The sequence below is a fragment of the Peromyscus maniculatus genome, chromosome X, assembly GCF_049852395.1.
Source record: "Peromyscus maniculatus bairdii isolate BWxNUB_F1_BW_parent chromosome X, HU_Pman_BW_mat_3.1, whole genome shotgun sequence".
NCBI lineage: Eukaryota > Metazoa > Chordata > Mammalia > Rodentia > Cricetidae > Peromyscus > Peromyscus maniculatus.
The window spans coordinates 84,930,815-84,944,935 of NC_134875.1; the positions used below are offsets into that span (position 1 = coordinate 84,930,815).

Below are 14,121 nucleotides of genomic sequence, written 5' to 3' on the forward strand. Positions count from 1 at the left end.
CATGGGGCCTTACCCTAAGTGTGGTTTATCTAGACCATGAGATTCCATTGGAGAAAATTAATTTTGCCTTTGCAAGCAGTTGACAATTGGAGATTGCTTTTTGGTTAGAAATGGGAAATAGTGTTCAGTTCTCCCTCCCAACTCTGGGATTCGGTCTGGCTTGAACCTGTACATGCTGCCCCAGTTTCTGGGAGTTCATATGTGCGTCAGTCTTGTTGTGTCTGGAAGACAAGGTTTCCTTGGAGTCCTCCGTTGCCTCTGGCTCTTATTATCTTTCTATCTCCTCTTCTGCATAACTCCCTGAGTCCTGAGAGGGGCGGGGGGTTGATGAAGATATCCCATTTAGGACTGACTGTTCCAAAGTGTCTCACTCTTTGTCCGTTGTCCAATTGTGGATCTCTGTATTTGATCCAATCTGCAGCAAGAAGAAGCTTCTCTGATGATGGTTAGGGAAGACACAGAACTATGGGTGTAACAGAATATCATTGGGAGTCATTTTATTACTACATTGTTTAGTAGAACAGTAGTATTTGGTTTTTCCCCCAGGCTCATGACCTATCTAGTTTCAGACACCCAAGAAGTGTCAGGCCTGGGTTCTGTCTCATAGAATGATCCTTGAGTCCCGTCAGAGAGTGGTCGGTTACTCCCACAATGTTTGTACCACTATGGCACCAGTGTGCCGTGCAGTTACGTCACCACTGTAGATCTCAGGGTTGGTAACGGCTCTAGTGAGGCACCAGCTCAACTCCTCTGTGTTCAGGATGTGTATCCTGTTTCAAGCCTTGAGTGTGGAGGTAGATCTGGCGGGGTGGAGAGGTTTGACATGGTGTAGGAGGTACCTATGGATCCGAGTGGGTGGGGTAGGTCCTGGAGGAGTCCTATAGATTAGTTACAGTGCAGGTATCGGTGGCCAGACTAGGCTGGGGCATTGGACATAGGACTTGGACTGGATCTAATGGGCTTGGGAGAGTGAGTAAGGGTGAGGGTTAGGAAGACTCACTAGGTTAGACCTTGGATGTATGGGATTTGACTGGGTGGAAAGGTTAGATGCAGCATGGGAGAGACTTGTTGGTTGGGGCAGGCAGGACAGGTCCTCCAGTATTATGTTTTTAATTTCAAATTCCATTTGTTCTTTGTTGGTATAGGAAAACACTTGATTTCTATATCTTTACCTTGTAGTCTGAAGCCCTGTGATGACCATTTATGAATTCCAGTATTTGGGGTGGGAGTTGGTGGAGTTTGGGGGGAGCTAGTGGAGTCTGTTCTTTATTTTCTAGAAAGTCAAGTCATCTGAGAACAAATACAATTCCTTCTCGCCTTTCTGAATACCCTGTCCCCATTTTATTGTGTTACTGTAATAGATAGGTGTCTTAGCCCATTCAATATATGACAGACAAAAAGTCTTTTGTTTACTTCCAGCAGTAGGGATCAAACATAAAGCCTTGTGCATGTTAGACAAGTGTTCTCTCACTGACTTACATCCTCAGCTTCCCAATTAGAAAGTTACAATAAAATACTGTACAACAGAAATTTCTGACAATTCTGAATGCCAGAAAGTTTCAGATCAGCAAGACATAGATTCACTGTCTTGTGATTATTTCCTTAGAAATAGTCATGTTCTTATTTACCTTTTTTCTAAAGAAGTCTTTTCTTTTATTCCCCTTTAAAAGTTTTTATAGAGTACAGAATTCAAGCGTGGTCATTTTTTCTCTCTCAATATTTTAAATGTTCCACTCTACTATCTTTTTGTTTTGAGGTTTTTGGTACAGTTCAGGCATAGGTTGAGGTTCCCCAAGGGTCCTTTGTGATTGAAGGCTTGACTCACAGGAAAGCAGTATTGGGAAATTTTGTGACACTTCCAGAGGCAGGGTGTAGCAGAATCTTAAAAGTTCTTATTAATAAAATCAAACCTGAGGCCAGGTATTGGAGTCAATGCTGGTAGATCAGAGAGACAGAACAAGCCACAACTATCTCACCTCGCCGGATCCTCAGCTGGTCTTGTCTCCTCAGACTGGAGGCCTCTGAGTCCTCATCCGGAATGGGTCTCAGCTGAATTACTGCTCAAAAGCCTAAATGCTTAACCAGCCAAAATGCTGAACCAGCCAAAAACTTATAGTTTCTGGTCCTCACGCCTTATATATCTTTCTGCTTTCTACCACCACTCCCTGGGATTAAAGCCTGGCTTTCTGGGATTAAAGGCGTGTGTCACCATGCTTGGCTATTTCCAATGTGGCCTTGAACTCACAGAGATCCAGAGGGATTTCTATCTCTGGAATGCTAGGATTAAAGGTGTGAGTGCCACCATTTTCTAGCCTTTGTATCTAGTGGCTGTCTGTTCTCTGACCCCAGATAAATTTATTAGAGTACACAATATTTTGGGGAACACAATACCACCACAGCAGGGCCTAGTTGGAAGTCCTTTGATCACTAGGAGCATGTCGTCAGAGGAGATTATAGGAATCCCAATTTCTCTCTCCTTCACCCCCTATGACTTCCTGCTTGGCTATATAAGCTCTTCTACATGCATGTGCTCCTACCTGATGTGCTGTGAGCTGCCACTCTTACCAGATACAAATCAACTGTGTGATAAATACACACACACAGTCCCAATGTGATCATTTTATCACCTCTCCCGTCTGTCTAATGCTGCCTCTGTGTCTTCAAATTACTGTTTGCCTTTTAGTATGGTTTTGTTTTCTCAAGAGACAGACGTGATATATCAAGTTCAAAGAACTGCGACAAATATGCTTTTTCGTTGTGTGGTGAGTTATTGGGGAGGGAAACTGTCCTACTGTTTCCTCCCCCCTTTCATATGGACACGGTGGCTAAACTAAAGAGGTTTTAGTTGGTTCCACTGAATTAAGCTCTGGTAATACGCCAGAAGTTAGACTCTGGCAAAATAGTTTGTTTAGAGGGCAGGTATTATTCTGAAAGATGGCTCAGCTGGTAAAGGCACTTGCTAAGCAAGCCTGGCAACATGAGTTTGATCTATGGATAAAGGTGCAAGTATAGAACTAACTCCACAAAGTTATCCTCTGACTTCAGACATGCACTATGGCATTTCGATCTACACACAATAACTATATATATATATATATATATATATATATATATATATATATATATATAGAACACAGGGGCTGGGGCAGTAGCTCAGTAGTTAAGAGATATGGTGTACTTGTAGAGGACCTGAATTTGGTTTCCAGTATCACATTGCAGCTCACAACCACCTGTAACTGTAGTTGCAGAGGAATTGATGCACTCTTTTGGCCTCTGTAAACTCTGCACACACATCGTGCACATACATACATGCAGGCGAACACACATACACATAAAATACATAAATATTTTAAAAGGAACCAGAGCTTATCAATCACAGAGGTCACTACCTGCTCCCAAATATGAAACCTTATCAGCCATTAAAATGGTTTGCTAAGAAGAGGAGAAGAAATAGAGGCAATTGTGAGGACACTGGTTATGAGTAACCATTGCTTACAGTGGAAGGTGTCTGTTGAAGTCAGATTATCATTGAATGAGACACTGCATATTTTTGTCATTTTTAGCCCAATTCTCAGACACAAGTAGTGTTTCTCTTCAATTATTTTCTACAGTAAAGGTTTAGAACATTAAAAACTCCCTTTTCTTTAATTTTTAGAAAGAAAGTAATGGATAGACTTTTGACTTACTTGAATACAGGTAATTATGTTCTTGCTTATTTCAGTCCTTCATCTTGCCTCTATCTTCTGTTGGATTCTCCAAATCTACTGAACATACTGACTCTAAACTAATATTTTAGTTAAACTTCATGCTCAGTATTAATGTTTAGCACAGGAAACTGTTTTAGTTTTTTATCCACAAGAAGGGAAATGTTTGGCATCACTAGCATCTACTTCTAAATGTGATGTCAGCCCCATTTTTATCCTAATTTGTTCTAAGGACACTTCCCTCCCTCCTGCCCTCTTTCTTTCTCTCTTCCCCACTCTCTTTCTTTCATCATTCTCTCCTTTTAATTTCCTGTCCTGTAATTGAACATGTAAAAATGAACATAACAAATGAAATTCTCTGAACACTGCTGGGGTTTTGTGCCCGCTTAATCTAACTTGTATTGTTTGTTCTCTTATTTTGCCAATTTACACAAGACCATGTCATCTCCTCTCCTCTGCCTGCTCATAATCTTTCCTGTCCACTTCTATAAACTAGTATCTAGCAACATCCCATTCTTTTTACCAGCACCATGCTTTTTTTGGTGATGGCCCCTTTTACTCAAAAGATATGTCATTTCTGAATATACCCAAAAGTCTGTATCTTAGAAACTTTAATCTACTTATTGCAATAGTTGAATTTTATACTCAAATACAGGATTATAAACATAGCAAAATGGCTAAAAGCCAAAGCTTTTCAAATGAAGAAAACTTCATTGGTTGCTATTCTATTTCTGAGAAGAGCATGTGGTGAGTAATAAATGCTTTCTGGTGATGATGGCATGTTCTGGTTCTCTATTATACTTACTGTGGAAGCTAAGTAAATATTATGCCAGCCTACTGATACTATGAATTATTTTAGGGTGTTTTGTTTGGTGCTGGAGATTGATCCCAGGGATTCATGCATACTAAGCATCATTTTAGTATTTTAATTATTATTCCTATTCTTTATTCCATGTGCTTCAAGTAGTGAATAATTGTAATAATTAAATTTATAATTCTCTCTAAGGATATGTTTGTTCCCTCAGAGTTTGAGTTAATGCCTTCATGGAGCATAGTAATGCATTTTCTCACTTGGATTATTTCTTATATACAACCATAAACATACATATAGAAGTGAACTTTATAGATTCATACTGTCTTTAAAGAATGATTAAGAACTTTGCTAGCATATAAGATAACTATTCTATTTCCCTATTTGATGCAGCACTCCTGAAATTTTCTCAGCGTTTTGATGAAGATCCTTCAGCTTTGGATTCTAGGGTTAATGGTGCCAATTGGTTCAGAAAAATAGGTAAAAGAAAAATCTGTGGGTATGGAAAGCTTTGTGGTATAATAGAATCAGAGGTGGGTTCGCAGATTCTGGCTCTTTCTTTTGAACCTATGGTATACATATATAGCTTGCTTAATCTTAGTTTCATTGTATGTAAAATAGAAATGCATACATCTCTTATGTAGGATCATTTATTCATTAAGGATTTCATATGAAATAGTGTGTTTACCTCACACATAACAAAGTATTCCACGCTTATTTTCTTTTCTATGGAGATAATTCCCCAAATTATTATCCTAAATCTGCTCTAGAAAGCTGAACTTATTCTTTGATGTGATCCACCAAAAGTAAACTACGTGCAACAATATGGATACCTCTCAGAAACATATTGTTGAACAAAAAGATCCAGGCATTAAAGAGTACATAATGCATGTTTCTGTTTATACACAGGTTAAAAAGGTAAATCTGATTTAGTGTTAAAAATCAAAATAGTGATCTGTTTAGGAGGTAAGAAAGAAAAACATTGAGAGTAAATGTGATCAAAGTGTATTATGTTCATGTGTAGAGAAATTGCTATGACTTTATCATGTAAGTAATATGAAAATAATTTTAAAGAAAATAATCTGAAGAAATGAATTAAGGTAGTGTTTACCATAAAAAGAGATCCTGGACTTGAAGGGAGCTTGTAGTTTTCTGGTAATGGCCAAGATCTTTCTTGGTGTGGATATATGTTTATTTTATTGAAATTCATCAAGTAGCACAATTATGAATTGTACCATTTTCTTTTTCTGGGCTTTAATTAATAAAAATGATATAAAAACTATGGAGGCAGTTAAAGAGTATTAATTAACAATATCACAGAGTGGACTGGTTCTACATGAACCTTTCCCTGCTTTAAGGGATTTCTTGAGGATTTTATCTGAGCAAAATGAAATAAATAATATGAATTCTAATAAATTTGGAAAATAAGCATTTTAAAATATAGAAAGATTTAATGACTTTGACCTTGTGAAAGTTTGAAAAGCTAAAGGTATTTTTCTCACTCACCTGTTTTACCTAGTTGGGGCTTCTATTAACCTTTGGAAAATAGGAAATACTCTAACCATTGATTTTAGTAGATTCTGATCTTTCCTAAACTTGAACTTCCTTTTGCCACTTTTAGTTGGTGACTTTCAGTTACCACTTGGTGACTCACTTTTTTGTATGTATTTTTTAATTAAAATATAACGACATCATTTTCTCCCTCCAGCCTCTCCCATTTCTCACCCTACAAACATCTCACTCCCTTTCAAATTCATGGCCTGTTTCTTTAATTGTTACTGTTACAGGCAGGCAGGCAGATAGATAGATAGATAGATAGATAGATAGATAGATAGATAGATAGATAGATAGATAGATAAATAGATTGACTGACTGATTTTGTATGTCTCAAACTTAAAAAAAAAGAACAGTACCTCGTGTATCATTGACTTAAAATGGATGATTAGAAGTGATAGAAATCTCTAAATTTCTCAGACAAAAGTTTCTCCACAAACATAAAGTCTATTTATTTTTCCAATAACAAAATAGTTTATTGACCTATTTAATTTCTTTTTAATTAATTTTAAATTTAAAATTTTAGGTAAAATATAATTAACCCCAAGAACCCCTTTGTTAGTATATTAGCATTGAAAATGTTGACAATAGAGATTATGGTGATACAGACTAAACAGTCAATTTTTCACAATTATATTATTCATCTTAACTTTCAGCTTGGAACTTAGCTCTGCAGTCTGAGAAGGATCGAGAGACAATGAAAAAATTTTTTATGGTTTCTTATAAGGTAAATTTCATCAGAAATATTCATCATAGGACCCAAAGTTCTACCATTACAGAACTATCCCTTTGCCTTTGTCGGTACTGAGAGTTCCAGAGTCCTATATTAAAACAGGCAGTGGGACCGGGTCCTGTGTTCATTGCATGAGTTGGCTGTTTGAAACCTGGGACTTATGCAGGGACGCTTGGCTCAGTCTGGGAGGAGGGGACTGGACCTGCCTGGACTGAGTCTACCAGGTTGATCTCAGTCCTCGGGGGAGGCTTTGCCCTGGAGGAGGTGGGAATAGGGGGGGAATGGGGGGAAGGGGAAGGGGTGGGAGGGGGGAGAACAGGGGAATCCATGGGTGATATGTAGAACTGAATGGTATTGTAAAATAAAATTAAAAATAAAAAAACAACAGAAGTATCTTTAGAATGGGCATGCTCCAGTGTTACCAGTTACCAACACATTAGGAAAGATGACACAAACACATCTGTAGATACATAGCATAAGTACCTGTGAGCATCAGGGCTTGAAAAGGGAGATGAGAAGTTTGAGCCTCCTTTATTTTTTCCCCTAGAGCAGGTACTATATGTAAGAATTTGTGAATTTGTGATTATTCAGTTTAAGCACTTAAAAATAGTCATTTACCTCCAAAGTAGCCATTAAAAAGTTAGAAAGAGGTTCACATACTAGTGGAGGAGTGAACGCAGAGGGGTTACAGAATATACCTCATTTGCATTGAGAAGGATCACAGTCTGACAAATGGAGGCCAATTAAATGTTCAGAATTTCAGAGCTGGAATGAACTGAAGAGCATAGTTCCCTCACCTTAAGTAACCCAAGACCTAAAAGTATTGGACAACCTAAATTTTATTTAGTCAGTGAAGGTCATGATTGTTATCCCTAAATGTTTGGGGAGATTAAGAAAGTCTTTTCACTCGGTGGTGAAATACTTATCTAGCATGTACAAGGGCCTGGGCTCAATCCCAAGTACCAGTAAAAAAAATCTTCAGGTTTATGTATGAATGCAGTTTTAATAAGATGGCATAAGTCCATTTCAGTTTTGACATTTGTGGTGATGCTTGTATAAGACTGACATGTAGAAATCAAAGTGGCTTAGTTTTTATTACAGTAAAAAGCTCAGAGAATTTCCTAAAACTAGAGGACAAGGTTTAATGATGAGGTTCTGTTTAATGCCTGTCAGGGTTTGACATTGTCCCCTCCAAACATAACAATTTAAGTACTGATTTGGGCTCTGTTCAGTACAAAGGAGAAACTACTTCCCAGAGGGGAAATCACCTATAAATGACAGCATCACCCAGGAAGTAAATTGCTAGATAGGCATTCAGGGCTAAATGACAGTACTTGTCATTGAGAAAAAATACTGAAGAAGAGAAGCTTTTTATCTCTAGGAAGGTACTAAAAACAATGAAAGGTAATATAAAATTAAAACTATAAATCAATGTGATAGTCCATATCATTTTTATGGCAACATGTGGTTTTCCAGCAGAATTTTTTCATTCAGACAAAATGTTGCTGATTTTGATTCTGATTGTGTTCACCTGACAGACTTCTCAGTATTCATTGATGTTCTGGTTATTTCTTATCAGCTGTCCCTTTTTTGTCCTTCTGATCAAGGACTACTGATTGCACAGAAAACATGTTTACTTGTAGCAGCTGCAGTTGATCTAGAGCAAGGAAGAAAAGCTTCAACAACTTACGAACAGGTAATGTTCCATCTTCAAAGAACAGAGAAGGGTGAAGTGTGCTGTTTGCTATATTTCTTTGCCCTGACACATTTGTTTTTGTTCCCCTTTAGGAAATCTTCTCCTCTTATTCTAGAAGCATCTTGATTTCAAAGGTTTATAATGGTTAATTCCTTCCACAGCAAAAGTTGCATTTGGTTTAGCCTCTTCTTGTTAGATGCCCCTTCCCATGGACTCATTCCTAGTCTGTTATTATATTTATCTTCATTGTCTCTCTGTGGTAATCTATGACCCATCAAAGTGTTTCCTCTACTTTTGTTTCTTTTCACACTTTTGCTATGGAAGAACTCATCTGTGTCTAGAGTTTTGATAGCCAAGTGAAGTGATTTCCTTAGCTTGTTTCTCTTTACTCAATATTCAATTTGCTTGAATATGTCACCATTATCTTGTGTCTAACAAGACATGATCTCTTACCTTTGCCTGAATTCCACTCTCAATTCCTTTCTTAATGTTTTTTATGATACCATGTTTCAAATTATAAACCATATGGCCTCAAACTCATGGTAGTTCTCCTGCCTCATCCTCTGAGATTACGGATGTTAACTATCACACCTGCCTCCACTCTTTTTTTTTGTTTTGTTTTGTTTTTTTGTTTTTCGAGACAGGGTTTCTCTGTGTAGCTTTGCGCCTTTTCTGGATCTCACTCTGTAGACCAGGCTGGCCTTGAACTCACAAAGATCTGCCTGCCTCTGCCTTCCAAGTGCTGGGATTAAAAGCGTGCGCCACCACCGCCCAGCCCTGCCTCCACTCTTAAACCTACCTTTTTAGGAGCTACCAGAATTATCATATCCCGCACACCTACAACTCTTCATCCTTCTTCAAAGAAAGTCACATAATTACCACTTTGTTTGATTTTTAAGAATTAATGAGGCATTTCCAACCCACAATTCATTAGATACATGCAGCGCAGGATAGCTATGAATGCAGCCCAATGCTAAATTGTAAACATATTTAAAACATGAGGGTTTTGCAATTTTTTTCACTCAACCACATGGTTCTCCAGCATGAGCGTTGTAAATGACAGTGTCACGTTACAACAGTAAGAAGTTAGACACACCTGAGTTCTCTGTCTGCTTGGTTTCTCTTACCTGTAATAAGAAAACATCTTAATTTCCCATACTTGTTAGGTTCTCATTTCTCCAACAGGTATAAAGTCCATTTAGCTCTTTATCCTCTTATCTTGTGTTAGTCATTTCTTTCGTATTATTCTTTACATTTAGAATAAATTCTCATTATATGTCTGTTTCTTGTTGTGAGGTATTCACCAGAGAAGACTGCTCAGACATGGATTTAAGCCAATAGAAAGTCTTCATTAGCCGGCGACTACACTGGGTGTTTGGGATCCCAATGTAACACCGAGCCTTTCTCGGGGTGAAATTTTAAGTACAAAAACCGTGCTCTGGGTTGACATGCTTCAGTTAACAAGAACAGTTAACCAGAAGCAGAACTACAGAAGCCAAAAAGCAAGGTTAGAGACTTTCCCAGAACTATGGACTCTGATGGATTAGGTCTTTGGTTTAGTTTTGGCAGGTGGTACTGAATTTTACAGCCTTAATGGTACTTGCATCATGGAGTCATTTGTGCTAAAGTCTGGGGGCTTACTAAGGTCTGGGGCCTGTTATATTTTTTTCTGTTCCTTTTTTGAGTTCAACTCAAAAAATATTTGAGGAGCTGGAGAGATGGCTCAGTGGTTAAGAGCACTGGCTGCTTTCACAGAGGACCCATATTTGATTCTCAGCACCTTCGTGGTTGCTCACAGCCATCTGTAACACCAGTTCCAGGGGATCAAAAGCCTTCTTCTGTCTTCTATGGGCAGCAGGCATGCACAAGGTGCACAGACAAAACATTCATACACATGGAATTAAAAAAATTGAACACTAGTTTCTTACTAGATACTAGACTTACAAAGATGAAGTCCTTTTTCATGAGGGTAAATGAGCCCCCTTTAAGAAGTCTTTTCTATTAAATAAGAATAGACAAGAAAAGAATCTAACTTCCCCAGAGAAAAACTAGGCAAAAATTAACTTCAAGTAAAGGTGATTGTAATTTTATTCTCTATAAGCACTTTTGCTTTACTGAAAATAGCAGTAACATCATGGTTAATGTTGTTGTCAACTTAACAGGACCTAGAATTACCAAAGAGACAAGCCTCTGGTCATATCTGTGAGGGATTGTCTAGATTAGTTAACTAAAGTGGGAAAACCAACCCTAAATGTGGGTAACACCATGCCATGCACTGGAGTCCCAGACTTGCATTAAAAGGAGAAAAGTATCCTTCACTATCTTCTTTCCCCCTGCAATATAACCAGCTGCCTCCTGCCCCTGCTGCCATGCCTTCCTCACCATGATGGACTGTATCCTCATAAACCGTAAGCCAAAAGAAACTCTCTGTCCACTAAGTTGCTTTTTTTTTTTTTTTTTTTTTTTTTTGGTTTTTCGAGACAGGGTTTCTCTGTGTAGCTTTGCGCCTTTCCTGGAACTCACTTGGTAGACCAGGCTGGCCTCGAACTCACAGAGATCCTCCTGCCTCTGCCTCCTGAGTGCTGGGAACTAAGTTGCTTCTTGCTGGGTACTTTTTCACAGCAATAACAAAAGAAACCAATATAACGTTATCCTTATGGTGCTTTTAACTTTTTAAAAGTTACTCCTTTTTAGTTCATAGTCTGGGTATGTTAAACTGTATCTCAATGAATACAGATTAAATCAACACATGGGAAATTTTGCCAACTCTTAAGTATAGTCCTTGTGTTACTTGTTCATCACAACTGCTTTTTTATTTTCAAGTATTGTTCATGTTCTTTTGTTAGAAGTTATACTTCTACAGAGTATTAATAACTGCAAACTTTACAAAAACACAACCAATGATAACAAATGTAAAAGGAATTTGAAAATGAATTACTTGTTTACAGATGTACTCCTTAGGTGACCAATGTCCAATACCTTTTAATTATTAGGAGGCGCTGCTTGGTATGTACAGTGTAAGGTCATGTCTGATTAGCTTTGCTTAAAGGAGCAGTTCTCAACCTGTGGATCATGACCCCTTTGATAAACCTCTATCTCCAAAAATATTTACGTTACAATTTATAACAGTAGCAAAATTATAGTTATGAAGTAGCAGCTAAAATAATTTTATGGTTGGGGTCACTACAACCTGAGGAACTGTATTAAAAGGTCACAGCATTGGGAAGGATGAGACCCACTGACTCAAAGACAATACTCATTATTCAATTACATGAACAGCAGCCTGCAAAAGGTTAGCACCACTAATGATTCTAGTTGGAAGATAGAAGCTTGGTAAGATTTTCTCCTAAACTTTGCATTTTAGAAGGGATGCAAATGCATTTAATATATAAAGGAGTCAGGAAAAATTATCATCACTACAAAGAACTACATAGAAGTCTTTTAGAATTAATTGAACTTCTAATTTTGAAACAAAATTTGAATCTCTGGCTTATATATGCAGTAATAAAACACTTATTTTGTCAAGTCTATAGACCAAGGTTTCAAACAGCATCACTGTCCAAATGGCAGGGCTTTTTAGATGCCTGGTACTATACATAAAATAGGGGCTAGAGAGCTCTCCCAGTAGTTAAGAGCAATAACTGCTTTTGCAGAAAACCTAAGTTCAGTTTCCAGCACCTGTGTCAGGTTGCTCATAACCACCTGTAACTCCAGCTCCAGGGGATCCAATGCCCTCTTTTGGCTATGAAATTATCATATATAGCTTTTATTATTTTGAGGTATATTCCCTCTAACCCTAAATTCTCTAGGACTTTTATCATGAAGACATGTTGGATTTTCTCAAAGGCCTTTTCTGTATCTATTGGGAAGATAATGTGATTTTTTTGTCTATAAATCCATTTATATGGTTTATTACTGTATTGCTCAGGTTTCTCTAGAGAACTTAGAAATTGAATAATGAATAATGAGTGGATCTTAAATTAAATTGATTCGCATCTTCCTGAGGAACTGCCACACTGATTTCCATAAGATCTGTACAAGTTTGCAGTCCCAACAGCAATGGAAGAGTGTTCCCCTTACTCCACATCCTCTCTACCATGAGCTGTCACTGTGTTTTTGATCTTAGACACTTTGACAGGTGTAAGATGGAATCTCAAAGTAGTTTTGATTTGCATTTCCCTGATGACTAAGGATGTTGAATTTCCTTAAGTGTTTCTCAGCCATTTGAGTTTTCTCTTTTGAGAATTCTCTGTATAGATGTATATCCCATTTTTTTTAAAGTGGATACTTTTCTTAATATCTAGTTTCTTGAGTTCTTTATATATTCTGATATTATCCCTCTATCAGATGTGGAGTTAGTAAAAATCTTTTCTCATTCTATAGGCTGCTGCTTTGTCCATATGATGGTGTCCTTTTCCTTACAGAAGCTTTTCAGTTTCATGAGGTCCCATTTATTAATTGTTGATCTTAGTGCCTGTGCTGTCAGTGCTCTGTTCAGGAAGTCTTTTCCTATGCCAATACATTCAAGGCCATTCCAAACTTTCTCTCCTATCAGGTTCAGTGTACTGGTTTTATGGGTTGGAGCCTGCTGACAATCAGTTGGGTATCTGGGTGAGGGAGTGTGGATTGTAGAGACAGTGAAGAAGACAGAAAAGAGTCGACAGGTCTGCCAGTCAGTGCTGGACAGCCCCAAGTTTATTTCACGGTGAGCTTGTATACAGTCTTGAAGGACAGAGGTAGAACAATGCACAGCATAGGCATTCAACCACTATCTATCCTGCCTTGTGTCAAGGAGCAGGCAGTTTCATTGTCTATTTCTATGTTCCTCTGGCTGGTGTCAGCAGCCTGCATCTAGCTAGCTAGAGTGTTCCTTCCTGTGAGCTAATCAGGACTTTCTCACAGCTCTTCAAAGACTCTGTGGGCTAATAAGGACCTTTTCACACCCCTGGAGCAAGCAAGCTTGAACTCTATTGACTCAGAATAGACTTCAGATTCAAACTGGGGAACTGAGTCAGTTGTGGGCTCCCACATTTATGTTGAGGTCTTTGATCCATTTGAAGTTGAGTTTTGTGTGGGGTGGTAATTATAGATTTATTTGGATCTTTCTATATGCTGTCATCCAGTTTGACCAGCATCATTTGTTGAAGATACTGTCTTTTTTCCAATGTAATAGTAGTTCTGGCTTCTTTACAAAAATTAGGTGTCCATAGATATATGGATATATCTGGATCTTTCATTTAATTCCATTGATCAACATGTCTGTTTTGTGCCAATACCATGCTGTTTTTATTATTATAGCTCTGTAGTACAATTTGAGATCAGGGATGGTAATACCTCAAGCAGTTCTTTTATTATAAAAGATTGTTTTAGGTATTCTGAGTTTCTTATGTTTCCATATATAGCTGAAAATTGTCCTTTAAAGACTTTTAGAGAATTATGTTGGAATTTTGATGGGGACTGCTTTGAATCTGTAGATTGCTTTTGGTAGGTTGGCAATTTTTACTATGTTAATGCTACCAACCCATGAACATGGGAGATCTTTCTATCTAAATTGTAACAGACTTCTTGATGTATAATTCATATATCCTATAATTCACCCATTCATTTTCATTTTGGGCATTGC

At 37.8% G+C, this 14,121-nt stretch overlaps 1 protein-coding gene across 2 annotated transcripts in view; it reads left to right on the plus strand.

The window, feature by feature from the left end:
* The window catches only part of Tex11 (testis expressed 11), a 289,769-nt gene that overhangs the window by 201,196 nt on the left and 74,452 nt on the right, over positions 1-14,121 (plus strand). For both annotated transcript variants that reach the window (XM_076561730.1, XM_076561732.1), the window contains exons 20-23: positions 3,656-3,696; positions 4,909-4,995; positions 6,726-6,796; positions 8,382-8,498. In XM_076561730.1, coding sequence (XP_076417845.1) covers positions 3,656-3,696; positions 4,909-4,995; positions 6,726-6,796; positions 8,382-8,498 — 316 coding nt within the window. The remainder of the gene's footprint in view (positions 1-3,655; positions 3,697-4,908; positions 4,996-6,725; positions 6,797-8,381; positions 8,499-14,121) is intronic.